Consider the following 17023-nt stretch of genomic DNA (forward strand, 5'->3'; position numbering starts at 1 on the left):
TTTTAATATTACATAGTTTTTATGAAGAAATATATCAACACAGCACATAACAAAAAGCAACTAGGCGCCCAGTTTTAAATCATACAGTGGAATTGGGGTCCTTCCTTATTAACGGCACATGGACTTTTGGCACGGGTATAAATTCTGACTGTTTGTCGTCAAGTACGAGTGTCATTTAGTCCGTCGACATCGATAAACTAAATTCCGACAGAATTATCCCACTACACAGGTATTAATTTTAATTCTGCTTAACTACACGATTTCTTTATAGATATATTGACTGGACCGCCTAGCCCTAGACTGTCTCAAAATATATGATAGCAATTGTAAAATATTATAAAATAGTGAAGTAAAAAAACATCCTCAACGGTTATCGGTGGGCCTTCTTTTTGTCGGTGCTGATTGATATTCTTTCATGTTGGCTTTGACTTATTGGGTCGACGATTACGATTAGCCACTAAATTAAATATTTGTAAAATGCTTTTAATTTGAACGTAGGACGGCGGCGCTAGAATGTGTGGGTGATATTCGATATTCTCTTAAACACGAATAACGATATTCGAAGCTCGCGATATTAACATTAAATTCAAATTGGACATCCCGGCTTATGAGTTTTCTAATTGAACACCGAGATTACTAGCGTTACTGTACAATGTATCTTAATCAGTTACAGCATATGGATACCAAACCTTAATTTCATATTATGTGATATATATATATTTTTTTTCGATCTGAAATAATGTGTACTATGAACAACGCTTAAAGACCATTGTTTTAACCCGTCTGCCCTACACAGCATACCTAATTAAGTAATAATTACATAGTATCGGTATCGGAATATCGGCCTTTTTGTAGTATCGGCGTATCGGTATCGGTATCGGCATTTTTAGCTGGTATCGGATCGGTATCGGTATCGGCGACAAAAGTGGTATCGGTACATCTCTAGTTTATAGTAGCAGCAGATGAATAGCATGAATTGTGAAAAATCATGGCGTAGACACAAAATTTCATATTAGAGCGTCAATGTGCCCAAGTATCTCGTTGCATAAAATTGTTGTTCTGTCCCGCATGCATAATTAGCTGGCATATTCTCACTGGTCCATTGAAACTAGTTGAATGTCTAAATATTCCTGTTCAGATACTCATTTATCAATAAATTAAGAAGGAGAGGATTTTTGTTTTGTATTCAAATTTTGGGTTAATATTTCATATCAACGTTTTATGAAAAAAAACTCAATCAGACCTCGCACAGCATTTTTTCCAACAAGAAATTTATCACATTCACTTATGGATCCTGAAAAGCAAAAATAATTGCGATATTGTGTCAAAACAGCTGTTAAACAAAGAACACATATTACGCCACACTGCAAAAGTGTTGATTACCGATGGTTAATCGTGTTGCGCAATCTGTGATGTCAGTCCCGTTTCTTTTTAGCCTTATCTCGTATAAAAGGGACAACAAAAAGAATGCCTTTAAGCTGCTAATGCCACTTCAGGAGAATATATCTTAGCATTCAATGTTGTTATACTTCATACTGTTCCATCTGACAAAGGCCTTGAAAAAAGGTGCCTAGGAACGAGAAATCAACTATTGAAGATGCATATTTCCAAACGGACAAAAAATGCTGGTGTTCTCGACGCTGGTCGTATTACAATAGTTGCCCATGCGGTAAGCCTCAATTCAAATTATTTTTTTGCACATATCGATTAGGTTTGCTTTGTTAATGTACATCTTCCATTGTCTTCATAAACGAGCTTGAAGTCCTGAAACAATATCATATGAACCAGCACGGAAAAAGCATATGTAAACATCATAGAATGATATTTAAAACATTAAAACATGCCGCATGCAAACCATTTACATGATATTGAAATGACACATGAAAACAGACTTAAACATCGAGCTTAGTAGAGAAAGGGCACTACAGACGGTTGCATATATACTGATTTTTGGTACTCCTGAAGTATGCGCACCAAGATGTCGCATAACCTGAACCCTAACCTGGTACACAACCTGAGTTTAGGTTGTGCGCCATCTTGGTGCGCATACTTCAGGAGGTCCGATTTATTTATACCTATTTTTAATACAACTTACTGGGTGAGCAGAATCGTCGATATGCTGCTGCACCATGCTTTTCATTCTCTCGTTTATTTTCCAGTCTATCATTTTCAATTCTTGAGTAACATGAGGTAATAGTTTTGATATTGCATCGACATAAGGCATAGTAACATACTTTTTCAATTCATGAGTCGTGATGTCTAAGACGTCCATCTGTAGTATAAATACGGATGTTAAAGGCTACTTGGAAATAGTAATATATGCATTCATGTTAAAACAGTTTCACGAAGGCCGAATCGAAGTAGTATGAAATCATTTACAATACCGGCGGTCATGCTTCGCTGATCCCCGGGTCGCTGAAATTGGGTTAATGCGTAACGCAAGGTGCGCAATTTTTAATTTCTATGACATCATCACACAAAAATTAAGTAAAAACGAATCCATATGACTCACCGACACTTTTGAAATAAATAAAAGTAATGGCCTACTAGCGACAACAACAATCTGAATTCAACCACTGAATATTCAAAAGCAATTGGTCGAGTAATCATAGAGAAACAACAATAACAAGGAGAAGAATACTAACAACAACAATTCAACAAAACGGTTCATATGTTCACTTTATGTTCATTACAACGCTTCATTACCTTATTATTTATTGTAAACTTACCGTTGCCTCGCCCAAACCTTTGGCAAACGCGGAAATCTCTTCAGCTGTTTGATCACATCTACTCATATTTACTTTTTTCGCGGAACTGTCTTCAACGATTTGTCCCATGATACGCGCACCTTGGGTTCCCATAGACCGGTTGTAATTGATGTCTAGTATTTCAATCTAGGAAACAATATTGGAAGTATTGGGTATTCAAGTTCAAGGTCATGAACGTTGTCTAAATATGATGAAATAATATGTGTTACCTTTGTCTTTCCCAGAGATCGATGTAGGCATCTTATTTTATTCTTCGTTAAATTACATTTTGCAATATTCAATTTCTTGAACTCGTTTTGGGAATTTTTTACAACATTTCCAATAATTGCAATCCCAATTGAGCCGAGTTTTTCACTTCTGCTGATATCAACTTTGACGAGCTATAAGGGAAAAAACGATTTAAGATATTTAGTTTGTGGTTGTTTTTGTGATAAACAGTAAACATTTTAGTCTGGTGATGGTGACTATATGTATATTGCAGTATATGTACTTCAAAATATATTCAATAAAATGTTTTGATGAACAGTTTTCAACGGTATTGCCAGGCTGCAGACATATTACCACTAAATCAAATGAAAATATTGGAAAACATAATATACAAGAAATTTGTAGACAACTATTTATATATTAATTAATTATTATTATAAACTATTATACTAGCAATAACGTGTTTAATAATATCTTTCATAATTACATACAAACTTGTCACAAACCTTGGTAGGAGGAAAAGAAGCGCATTTTTGCAATCTTTCATCCGTTAATGAACAATCATTGATGTTAAGTTTCTCTACTTCACAGTGTACAATCATTTTGAAAAGAGTTCCGCAATCAAAATCGTATCGGTGATTACTATGAACGTCCAGAGATTTTATCTGTAAGTTATAGTCACAAAACATTAGATAAAAAAGTGGGTTTAAATAGCGATATTTGAATCAGTGAATCGGGGTTTCCCTGATGATGCAACTTTCAACACTTGGCCATGTAGGCGGATCTTCAATATTCCGAGTTTATTTCAACAAAATGTTTAGTTTGTTTCAAGTACAAAATATATATTGATAGTAAAAATGATTTCAATATGAGTCGCTCGACTTTAGGGGCATGCCTATTGCAATTCGAAAAACACGAGTTTTGTTCCCAATAACGATATCGCCTTTTTCGACAAATTTAAATTTCACCACATACTTTTCAATATGGTAATGTTGAAGTTTACTGTTATTTCCATCATTACCTGCAAATTAGACTTTTGTATTTCATTCCAAATGATGTTCATCTTTTCTTCATTCAAGTCAGTGTCCCAAAGTTCGAAGATATCTAGTTTATGCATTCGGCTCAGTATCCGACCAAGTACATACGCGTCAGTTGGAGTCAAAACAAATCTACTTAGCTTGACGTAAGAAGGGTGCGAATCCAACAAAGAATCTGCTCCAGAACCAGATTCGTAGAGAGAAGATAGAAGCTCCAGATAATCTTGTCTTGATAAATGTGCTTCTAGTGCTTCTTTAAGAAACACAGCAAGCAATACCTTTTTTTCCTCGTGATCTGAAACTAGATTACAATACGAATTGAAATGCAGACAAAAACAAAGAGAGATTGAATCTAAGCAAGATGTCAAATTATAGACAACCTAACAACTCTCACAAATGTGATGGAACAAAGTCAAAACACTATTAATAGTATAAATTACAGTTTTGATAGAATTGTTTTAATACATTTAGTTGAATTAAGAAACGTATAATTAGAATTGAACTCCTAGCAAATATATGTAATAAAAGAGACCGACTTTGGTATATATTTATTTTCGAAATTACGTCAGTTGATTATTCAAAAGAAATGGCTTTATAAATATTTTCTGGACATAAGTTAATAAGTTAAAAAACAAATAAATTAATGCAAGGTTACTTTAAAAACTATATATATTATCAGTTTCACAGAAGTTATAGCAGCTTGCCTTTTTCATTCGAGGGATTCAGAAAATGACTACATGATCATTTTTGAAAACCATTCAATGATAAGTAATACCATTCAATATTATTAACAGGAAGGACCCGTTCCTACCTTGAAAAAGACCGTGTGTGGCTTCGTATGTTTCTCTGTTAAGAAGAAAACCACACAAAAGACGTCTGACAACAGAAAAGTGGGGAACATTGATATTTTCCTCTAGAAACTGTCTGAACTTATTGACATCCATCTTTGATATGTGCAACATCGCAAACGTTTCTTGCACCGACTGATGACAAAAGAACATGACGTAATCGTCACTGAATAACTTCTCTCGAATTATAATCGATGTTTGCCTCGGAGCAAAAATGATAAGATCTTGGGCGTCTTCCGATTTCAAATCAACAGTTTTGAAATCGTCTTCCGTAAAAAGTACTCTTCTCTCTACAGTTCCTTGGAACGCAAGTTTTTTTAATTTTTGAAGAGTCGAACTTTCTTTAGAAATTGTAGCGTACTTTGATTCTACAAAGCATTGGATGAAGACAGTCATAACCCCAGCCATTGTGTCGAGAGAAAAATCCGTTTTGCAGATGAAAACTAAAACTGTGAAAATGAGAAAAAGTGGTGTTCTGCACATGATCAATAAATTGGGACATCGTTCACTCAAGCGGCTCCAAACGGTCGTATCTGATTTTGGTAATGCAACGGCAAGGTGTTCAATATCAGGCTGTTCCAAACCATTCAGAACAATAATTTTATCCGCTCGCAGTCTGTCTTGAAAAAATCTTATTTTATGCTGTCTTGATGATGTGACTACCCAAGCATTTGGAAAAAGCTCACCGCATAATAAATTGTATATTATGCTTGGCACAGTGGTAGAAGTAAAATAATCAATTTTTGCAGATTCATTTTCTAATTGCCAGTCATACTGATCCAAACCATCAATGATAAAAATACAATTTTCTTGATTATTAATAAGCTTATTGTATCCAGCATTCAACTCGTCTTTGCTCAGTTCCTTTACCATACTCTTGAAGATAAGTTCACATGGTGTAAATGTTCCGCCAATTGGTAAGTCCCTTACATTTATAAAGTGTCCGAAGAACGGTTTTCGTCTCCGAGGCATTGTGAGCCTTCTGCAAACATCTGGTCTTTCACGAATTTTTACGGAGATTTTGCCTTCAGCAAGTCCCCTTGCATATCGCTTTAACAGTGTTGTTTTTCCACTACCAGCTCCACCAACTAAAGAAACATGGCGGCATCTTGTTTTGCCGAGGCTATCATGTAGTTGTTCTAATGCAACACGTTGACCCTTCCATTTATCAACACCTGGAGTGAAATTTGATTCTGGAGAATATTGCTCATTTCCTGCAGCTTCTACACCGCGATAAAAATCCACTTGGAGCAAAATGGGACACACTTCAAAATCAGGTTCTTTTAACGGACTGTACTCTGCAACTACACTCGCTCCTGTTTTGTTTTCAGTTGTAATTTTGATCTTGTTGAAAAATCCTCTAACTGACTCGCGTCTTCCTGTTTAAGATAAAAAAAAAAGGAAATGAAAACTTGTTATCTTACCAAATAAATATTTTGTTTTTCTGATTTGATACAACGTTATTTTTATGATATCACTCAAGGAAGCCGATTCGAAATGAAACCGCTGACTTCAGTAGAATTATGCAAGAAAATCACCCAAGAAACCAATTTGAGCAGATAACTATGCTATACCAATGTCTTACCTCTGCTACTAGCTTTTGGAATTGATTCATTACGAGAATGAATTGTTGTAATCGAAGTATTATGGATACCTCCGCCAATTATAGTCGAATGTGAATTGCTCACTTGTAAAAGCTCTGGTTGTTCGACGAAAACTTGTGCCATCAATTTCAATTCAGAAAAAGGTTTATTATATAAATTAGTTTATAAGATCATCGAATATATTCTCGAAATGTCCAAATATGTTTCACCAAGCTATAACAAGGATGTTATGATTATATATATTAATAGTGCAGGAGAAATTCACAGTAAAGAGCTACTGTCAAATGTCAATCGTTACGTCACATTATATGGTGTGGTAGGATCGCTGATTTAAAGAAAGCCAGAAATCTTGGTTAAAGCAATATGATATTTTGTACTCGATCAAATAAAGTAGTTCGGCTGTTTGCTTACACTTTACAGCACTTATCATTTGAGAATCGAGTTAAGTTTCCGAATAAATCCATGTTTTCACATACTTTGTATATGCTATCATAGTTTGCTGTTTAAATAAATACCAAAAAATCTGATATAACATGACACCGGGTTTCAGGAATGTTCTCCGATCAATGAATGTCGACAACACATTTTTAATTAATGGCATTGTAATACCTAATAAAATGGTCTCAAGTTCGTTACTATCGCCTCCGCTCCATGCTTACAATGTAAATACCAATAATGACATATTGTAGCATCGACAAGCAGATGGCATACGGAGAGCATTGGATAGATACTTTATGCACAGGGTGTCATGTACAATCTTGTCACGGGGTATTTACTAAATTAGTCGTAACTGAGCTACGATACCTAGGCTTTGCAAGGAACCAAATTATAAACAGAGGTACCCACTACCCACGATGCTCCTTGCTACAGTTACTATTTACGACTGTTTGATATTGTCGCCACTCCATCTGTTTTTCTATGCAGTTCATTACATATTAACAATACGATATAATTTATCATCCTTGACAACACCACAATAATGTACTGACTGTTTATATTGCATTTGTCATTTCGTATTTTCTACGAGTTATTTCACTTGAAATTTATCATAAACGCCACAAACTTTTTGAATGATATGACGCAAATAAATGATGGATTCGAGACGTGAAAAATCGTCTCAAAATTTTTGAGTTAGTTTCCTGAATTACTGACTCATAAGTATTTGTACAAAGTGTAATATGCAATAAATCATATAGGTGAGGCATGATTGAAATGATACTACAAATATGAAATATAAAACTTCATTCAACCGTTGCACTAATACCAGTGATCTTTACTTCCTAAACAACTTCCACATTGTTGATGGTACACTAATTTATACACTATACAAAAAACGTGAATTTTACCCACATGTATTAAAACGCTTTTCCAGCCTGCAAAAATATTATCTACAATTTTAATGAGTCGGCGATTATAACAAAGCTTATAACTCGTGTCAGCGCCCAACTCCTGATACAAACTTTCAAGGTGAACCGTGAAAAATCTCTCCGCGTACCTTCTGTAAACGAAAGTTTTTTCAAAATACCAATTGTTTCCTGGCAAGTTACTTCCCGTTCAACTGTTGTTTTATCATTGCCTGGCTCTGTTTTGAGTCATTGTATACTATACACTCTACATATTATGAATAGTTGAATTTAGCTAGCGAGAAGCTTTCATAAACTACGTTTATCTCGAATATTCCTCGGTAAATGAATGTATCATGTTTATCTTTATAGAATAAAGCTAAAAAAAGTTCTCGTTTGTCGACATACTTCATTCGAAAGATTTACAGAAAATTTCTTAAAAAGGTGGTTAGCGGTAACGAAATCTTATCTTAAAGGCTTTGTCATATACAAAAGGAAATTTCTATGATTTCCCGCAGATGCTTTTCGGAATATATCCCTTCGCAACCAGTTTCTTTAAAGATAATTCTGATAAAGCACTATTACCACAAATGACCGGCGTTTGCCTTTTTATTGAGACATAGGTAGCAACAGAAAGCATAAATACAGTATGTGACGGCAAAGTCGCGGTTTCATATATATTCTAATTTACCTTCACATTAATTACCAAGAACAGCCGGCCAATTTTGGCAAGCACCTCAACTATGATAAATTTTGAACAAGAACAACAAAAACATAACGACAAAACGATCCATATCTTCATTTCGTGTCCAATAATATGGCAAAAAGTGAAAATCCAAGTTTTATTATCTAACCTCACAACATGAACCTGAAGTCAATATTTGAAACTGGCTGAAATTTAGCTGTCTTTGATTCTTAAATTAGAAAGACGTGCTGTTTTATGTCGCAGAAAAATATTTACATTCATGTCGCGCGACTCATCGAATAGTATTACCCGAGGTGACTGTATGTGCCAACGTCTCTACAGTTACAAGGTAAATACTTCCAAATACAATGACAGAATGGTGCAATTCAATACAACAAAATATCCCACGCTTATTATGCGTCACGCTATCTCTTTTTAATAAAAAAGGTGGGCGTTGGATATTTCAAAATTTAATTCAACCATGGGAATATGAGTCTCTAAGTCTCTTATTTCCATACAAGTCTAATAATTCCTTTGTGATGTATCTACAATGTACACAGTGTGGCGTGTTTTTATTACTTCCGTCGAGACTAGATCGCGGGAGGTTCTGCTACATATTTTCTAAAAACCAATGTCGACCGTTTAAAAATTTATATATGTGAGTATCCTATTCGTTTCATTTATTGTGCCGTATTTTTCATCTCGCAGTTTCGCATCTAACAGAACGAGTGTGGTCCTTCAATTAAAAATTCACCGATGAGTGGGTATGACATCCCATTTTGGCCCTTATACATCCCTTGTAATACAATTATACACCAAGTACAATATTAATATGATATATATCTATGATGCTGACAATGTAAGCATATTATGTAGTTTAATAAATTCCCTGAGTCAATATCCTGAATACTTTATGTCTGTTATAAAGTATAAAATTAGAAAACACAAATGGGGAATAAACTAACTCAGTTATAACAAATCTGCTTCTCGAGGCCATGCAAGCATGATTGTCTTCGTTATAGGATCTCGCCTTCACTGCAAAACTGAGACACAACGACCAGCAAAAGATTTCGTAGGAATCAATAGTCTTGCTGCCCGCTAATCATCATTGTGCAGCATATATAGAATGTTTTCTTTCATTCAGTTTATCGTGGTTAGCATAAATCAGGTTATTGCCCCACCATTCACCTCAACCTAAAGAAACTCAGAGAAAAAAGATCAGAAGTGGCTAGGCAATAAACTGATAGCACCAAGAGTTATTCTGCGAGGGTGATTTTTGTGTGGATCTTGTCTGCAAATTTCCGTGGATGATTTGGTGGCGAGAGGAAAGTGGCATTTTTTATTGATATCGGTTATTATCACAAAATTAAATTCGCGCAAATCGCTGATAAATCTATTCTTTAAGACTTCATTTTCGCAAAAGTCCAGCACTAGATAGTATTGATGGTTCAAATGTTTGCTTTTTGATATCAGTTTCATCAAGTTCTACCTTTGAGTATCTGCACCTATTTCGCGTACACAACAATATTACACAAAATTCGTGCAGAACAGTTGTAGCCCCATACAACACAACGTCAATTTATTTTTTATATCATACAAAAATCATGAAGAGCGTGATTTCTACAAATGCTAGTTATAGTAAGCAAAATACATTTTATTGGACAATTGAATGGAAATGATTATCGCCCACAGAACCATAACAACAGAACGAAAAACTACAAAAATGTATAAAAAAAATTATCGAATCTCTGCAATTCCTTGTCTAGTCTTGAACAGAACCTCGTATACTGTAATAAATGCTTAAACTTTACAATTTAAACTGTTTACTGCTACACGTTCTAAATATTCGTCTTATATAACAATATCATAAAAACTTCCTAATATAACTCGATGACCTCATCTCGACTCTCAGGCCAAACCATATAACAAATATACAAATTGTGTGTACGTTTCATATAAAATGAATGGGTCAATGTCCAATGCAACGCATTTTAATTTCCGTGAGTTGGATCGTCATCTTCAAATGATTTGAAACGTCATACACCGTATACACCGTAAATTTTCAAACGGGAAAACCCTAAAAACGATTTAAATAATACAATTGAGCAATCACCCTATTCAGCAATTAACAGTCACTTACGCATCACACAATGTTCAGGTATAAATTAGAATATCAGATTTTACGACACCTTGGTTTAGCCAGTAAGTTTTGTATGATTCATACATATTCAATGCAATGTGCAAGGCCTATTACACAATAGTTATATCAGATTAGGCTTACCATACGTCCCACTTTAGGCGGAAAGTCCCGCTTTTCAACGTCATGTCCCGGTATCCCACAGGTCAGCCAAATGTCCCGCTTTAGCGTTCAACTAGCCAGCATAATACACGAACAATACCAATTAAAATGTTCTTGATATATAGGCTACTGTTGTTGCTGTGTAGCGTACCGTTAGCCTTCTCACTGAAGGTGGGTGCGTGGTTTTGTTTGTTTCTTTGTTTTGTTAGCGGATAGTTGCTACATTTTGTAACGTGTAAGCCCCGTACGCCAAAAGGGTGCTCAACGTTAACGTAAATTTATTTCTATTTTTCGAACTGAAACCGATATTCAGACAGACAGCGCAAGATCTTTCGATTACAATATGGTCAATGAAGACGGTCGGGATGGTTTAAAATGACGGCCTCCAATGTAAAATTTAAAGGTGCAAAAATCACAGCTATGGTCTTTAGAGGCGTCCCGCTCTGAGATCACAAAAATATGGTAACCCTATATCAGATGATCTCGAAGTTTCATGATACGCGACCATGTTTCAAAGACTCTCAACAGTTGTGGCCACCTGCTCATCTATAAAATACTTAGTTTTGCTCTAACACGTTTCTATCTATTATTTTAGGCGTTGCAATTAATACTAAAATCGTCAACTAACGGAAGCAAAAGGCATTGCAGTTGAAGAATTGGACATTTAAAGTCAATTAACTTCAAATTAATATAGTAATCGCAATGGGTACCAGGTTAAGGTTTTTTTGTACTCGTGGGCCCTCTGAAGCGGCGAGGGCCCGGATGGGTTGTTATATACATCATAGTATTATCTCGGAAATTTGAGAACCGCCAATAGACTTAATAAAATTTTACCGCGATATATATTAAAATAATTTTTAAAATTCAGGCTACATCTTATTTTCCGGGAAACACGGTAATTTCATTAATCCATTGATTTTCTGTTTTCAGTAATCGTCCTGCCAAGCTGCACCATCAATGTTATAAAAATTACCGTAAAATCCTATACCAAAAAGTGAATTCCTATATATATTTGTAATGGCGGTATTTTTTATATGGGCGCCCTTTATAATCCTCTAAAAACCTTCCGCATTTCTTCTAAAAATAGAATTATACAAATGATATATATGGCGCAGTATTTTAAGCAACCTCGTAGATAATGTTGACATCACGTCAACACCAGCCATCTGTCTATTATTTGACGAAATTCGGACTGCAACAAATGATATAGATTAACTGATATTCAAACAAATTTTAGGTCCCATTTATAATAAATACATGCTTTCATATCCATGAGCTATGTGGTTCTACATGTTTCCAGAGACGTTTCTTGTTTATTTCAGCAACATTAGAAAATCAGCAATAAATAAACGGTGACGTGACAATTAAAATTACAGAAACCGCCCATACAACTTCTTTGCTCGGACATGTTTTCAGATATGGGTATAGGCGCTCGCTCGTTTTCGTAGTTTTGATCGCTATTTGTCAGTTTTCGGTCAAAAATGTAGTTGTAAATCTAATAATTTACGCTCATTTTCTCTCTATCTGGGAGTTTCAGTGCAATCAAAAAATCCCGAAAAATCTGCGACATGCAGGGCTTAGATTAGCTGCCGGTACTTTCTAATGGCAATTGGTGCCATGAATTAAAATGGTGGGTTCGAACATTTAAACCAGTATATAAGCGCCAGCTCGGGTATCACAGGGAAATGAGAATATCCATACCTAGTCTAATTTCAGATAAATTACGGATTGGCGTTACATTCTGTTTAACAAAATTCCCTCGGTTTTCACCCACTAATCACAGAACGCTGATGGGATCAGTATACCCAACTCGCTTACCGCACATAAGATTTTTACCCATCAATGACAACTCAAGTATATATTCTGAAATCGAAATCACGGAAATGTACACCAGTCATACGGAAATAGAAAAAAAAATTACCACGTGTCATCAAGTTAGATAAACATTTTACATCTATTTATTCAAAACAGTGACAATTATTGAACAAATTTCATACTGATTTAATCTACTCACCTGCCAACAAATATTTATGTACGTCACTTACAAAAGATACCACAAGGATAATGATTAATAGATAATATTCGAGTAAAAAAAATGAAACTAGTATATCAAACATTAATGAATGTTATGATAATTAAACAGCGAAGCAGCAGATTGGCGTGCTACTCACATAGAATATCTTTTCTGGGGCAACTTTTTAAACAATAGCCTACTACATCTATCTCGTTAACTAGGTACAGACTAAATGTCATTTATTGATGCAATACTGAAATTTCACCTCAAATTTGAACTTCCGCATTGCCAATACGTTTTTAGGTTTTACCGGAAGTTGTAAGGTATATTCTAATAACACTGTGCAACACTAAAAAAAGTACAGGGTATCTGCAGCAATTTTTGTATACATAATAACGTAGAAAATTTGTTTCAGGCTTTCTTTTTGTTGAATTAGGTATAGTTTTTGCAAAATTGCCACAGTCGTGAATTTCAGTAAAAACGTCAAAAATGGGTTACTGCCGTCTTTGCGGTCACATAATATGTGTATTATATTATAAATCTTGAGAGAAAAACACAGTTTAATATACACATATTATGTACATTATTTATTATTTGCAAAACACAACAGCCTGTTTCAACCAAAAGTTCATCAGGTGTTTTTTATTCAAATAGAATTGTATTGGAATTTGTGTACATTAAACTGGCAGGGTAGTAACTAGCTGTAATGAGTTTACAACAGTGTAGCACTAAAAGAAAGTTTGTATGCTCAATGTTATACTTTTCTAGTTTCAGTTTATTGAAATATGTGACTTACCAGTTTGCAACAAATTACTACTCATAGCTAGGCCCCACTGTTACTGCTGGAAAGACCTACCCTGATGTGCAGATGTAACATAAGTACTAGAGTGGCAGGCAAGGGTTATAGTATAGGCTTTGACGATGACTTCAAGACAGTGCAAAAATGATCCAAGCAAATTCTGCTACATATGTGGCGAATTAACATTTGCTAAAGAAAGGCGCAGTATTACCAGCCATATCAAGAAATTGTACAAGGCGTACTTTCATTGTCATATAGGAGACCAAGACAAATCATGGGCTCCTCATGCCTGTTGCCTTACATGTGTGAAAACATTGAGCGCATGGTATGCAAAAAAGAATGTGCACATGAAGTTTGGTGTTCCAATGATTTGGCGAGAGCAGAAAGATCATTCTAATGATTGCTATTTTTGTCAGCAGGACTATACCGGCTGTACAACAGCAAAAAAGAAGAAACGCATTGTTTACCCAAATTTGCAGTCAGCAATACGCCCAGTTGGGCACTCAAAAGAATTACCTGTACCAAAACCCCCTGATCAGGAAATGTGGAGTTCAAGCAGTGGGGATGAACATTGTAGTGATGGAACAGTAGGATTTTCTGATTCAGAAAGCAATGATAAACCAATACTATTTTCTCAAGATGCTCTGAATGACTTATGTAGAGATCTTTATTTAACCAAAGACAAAAGTGAACTTCTTGCATCAAGGCTTAAAGAACGAAATCTTCTTAGAAAAGGGGTGAAAATAACATTATACAGAAAACGTGCACAAAACTTGCATGTTTATTTCACTCTGGCAGATGATTTATGCTTCTGCAATGACATTGTTGGACTTTTTGAACAACTGGAAATACCATATGATAACACCAACTGGCGACTTTTCTTAGACGCATCCAAGGAAAGCATAAAAGCTGTTTTGCTCCACAATGGTAACACCCTGCCATCTGTTCCTATAGCTTACAGCACAACTATGAAAGAATCATATGAAAATTTAAAAACAATTTTAACAAGCATACAGTATAACGTCTATAAATGGCATGTTTGTGCAGATTTTAAGGTTATAGCCATGCTCACTGGCCTTCAGTCAGGCTATACTAAATTTTGTTGCTTCTTGTGCTTATGGGACTCTAGAGCAAGAGTTGAACACTATGTACGCAAGCACTGGCCCGCTAGAGATGAAATTGAGCAAGGAAAACATAACATCAAACACAAACCACTTCTGCAAAGTGATAGAATCCATTTACCACCTTTGCATATTAAACTCGGTTTGTTCAAGCAGTTTGTGAAAGCACTGGACAAGGATTCCTTTGCATTTGCATATCTTGCAGAAAAGTTTCCTTCCTTAAGCCGAGCTAAAATAAAAGAAGGTATCTTCATAGGTCCCCAAATTCGAAAAATTGTTCTTGATGAAACTTTTGACACACATCTCACGAGAAAAGAAAAATGTGCCTTTGAGTCATTCAAGAAAGTTTGTGATAACTTCCTGGGAAAACATCGTTCAGAAGACTATGTGCAAGTTGTGAATGATCTACTGCGTCATTTTCATGATATTGGATGTAACATGTCTCTAAAAGTTCATGTGCTCCACTCTCATTTGGATTTTTTTGCTGCGAATCTTGGCAATGTGAGTGATGAACATGGCGAAAGATTCCATCAGGATATTTCATTAATAGAGAAACGTTTTAAAGGAAAATGGAACACTGGCATGTTGGCAGACTATTGCTGGAATTTAAAAAAGGATGATGCCACTCTACACAAGAGGGTTAAGAGGACAAATGTTGTTTAAACTGGTGAATTCGGTGTTTTTTTTTCAAAATAAATAATAATAAAATACATGAAAATGGTACCTAATCCAGAGAAGTAAATGTCAGATTTGGAATCAGCATACTTTTCTTACACCGAGAAAGGTCTTATATATCTTGTACTTTTTTTTCACTTCAAATTTGTTGCACAGTGTAATTAATAGGCCTACGATAGTTTTAAACATTATTAGAAAATATTGCAGTTTAAAACTTATGCAGCATAAGGCATGTCTGGCGTTCCCAAATTTTTCCTACCAGCTTAACACAATGTCAGGACATCGAATACCTAGAATTGGTTTATACCAGCGTTTCCCATCCTTTTTTGATCGTGAACTATTTTCTCACCGGCGAAAACCTCTGCGGACTCAACATGCGTTTATTGCAACCGTACTATGTGTGAAGAAGTAATAAAACCAAACACAACAGAATTTTAACGAATTTTGAAATCGGAAATTCGACGCAATTACGCGTTTGTTAAAAGAGTCGTCTTTTTTAGTGTATAAATTGCCTTTCCTGTCGCACGATATTTAATCCATGACAACAACGAGAATTCAAAATGTCCTTCTATTTTACTTTAATTGTGTTCATGGCCACTCGTGGTTGCGTCAACTTATGACAAGATGAAAGCATTACTGCTTTAAAATGTCACGGCAATCTGCGCACATAATAATGTGAGAATATATTGCCCGATTATATTTAGTTTTGATACATATTTTTTGCGATCTTGCGAATTTGTTATCGCCGTTAGAAAAATCCTAATATCTGCTATAAATTTCCAGAAAGTACAACTTGATTAATTACTCATTAAAAATATCATTAAAGTATAGTAGTAAATCAAAAAAATGTTCAAAAAATATTCATTGTCTCACTTTAATTTTAATTTATTTGTGATCATTTTTATCTGCGGTTGTGTTGACGAAATAAAAGCAATACTATGAAAATATCATGACAATCCGTTGACACAAAAATGCGTGGTAAAGTGCCCGATTATATTTTGTTTTGATTCGTATTTTTGTGAATTCGACAAATCTGGGCTGTTCGTACAACACGGCGCCCCAGTACTGTACGTACCAATGTGGAGGCAGTAAAACAAAGAATCCCAAGGGAAAATACCCTGATACGTATACTACGGTAGCACCCGAAATTATGACTCGGGTTGGGAAACACTGGTTTAGACTCTAGAAAATGTTATTTGGTATTGAAGTTTCCTTGCATATATATATACATGGGGTTTGCGATTAGGTTGTTATTGTGAAAATCATTTAGTTGAACTTCTTGAATTAAGATTAGATTTGGTACAAAAGACCGAGTTTAAAACATATTAAAACTACAAAAAGTTCTGGGAGGCCCCACTGAACGTTTCTGAGTTCTTGCACAATATTTTTTTTTTCATTCTAGTCCGTATACCTACAGCATACCTTCCCGGACGAGGGTGTTCTGCTCCAATAAACGTATTGAGAAGTGAATTCAATTAAAGATGTAGTAATCAGATGGGCATTCTAAACATTGTGTTTTTTGATCGATTAAATAAGGGGGGGAATAGATTTTGATTCACGAAAGCTACAAATCCACTAAATTAAACACCTACGCTATACACCGTTATCATTTGTGGCCAAAAA

The 17023-nt window shown here is 35.2% G+C and overlaps 1 protein-coding gene across 1 annotated transcript; it reads right to left on the bottom strand.

The window, feature by feature from the left end:
- Nucleotides 1-1167: 1167 nt before the first annotated feature.
- On the bottom strand, nucleotides 1168-6687 carry LOC120327168 (NACHT, LRR and PYD domains-containing protein 5-like). Its single transcript, XM_039393601.2, has 8 exons — nucleotides 6446-6687; nucleotides 4824-6239; nucleotides 3997-4313; nucleotides 3482-3640; nucleotides 2978-3148; nucleotides 2730-2894; nucleotides 2096-2272; nucleotides 1168-1764 (listed from the first exon to the last, which is right to left on the bottom strand). The coding sequence occupies exons 1-8, from the start codon at nucleotides 6585-6587 to the stop codon at nucleotides 1708-1710; spliced, it is 2604 nt and encodes an 867-aa protein (XP_039249535.2). The 5' UTR covers nucleotides 6588-6687; the 3' UTR covers nucleotides 1168-1707.
- Nucleotides 6688-17023: the final 10336 nt, after the last annotated feature.

The sequence above is a fragment of the Styela clava genome, chromosome 4 (genome assembly GCF_964204865.1).
Source record: "Styela clava chromosome 4, kaStyClav1.hap1.2, whole genome shotgun sequence".
NCBI classification, from domain to species: Eukaryota; Metazoa; Chordata; class Ascidiacea; order Stolidobranchia; family Styelidae; genus Styela; species Styela clava.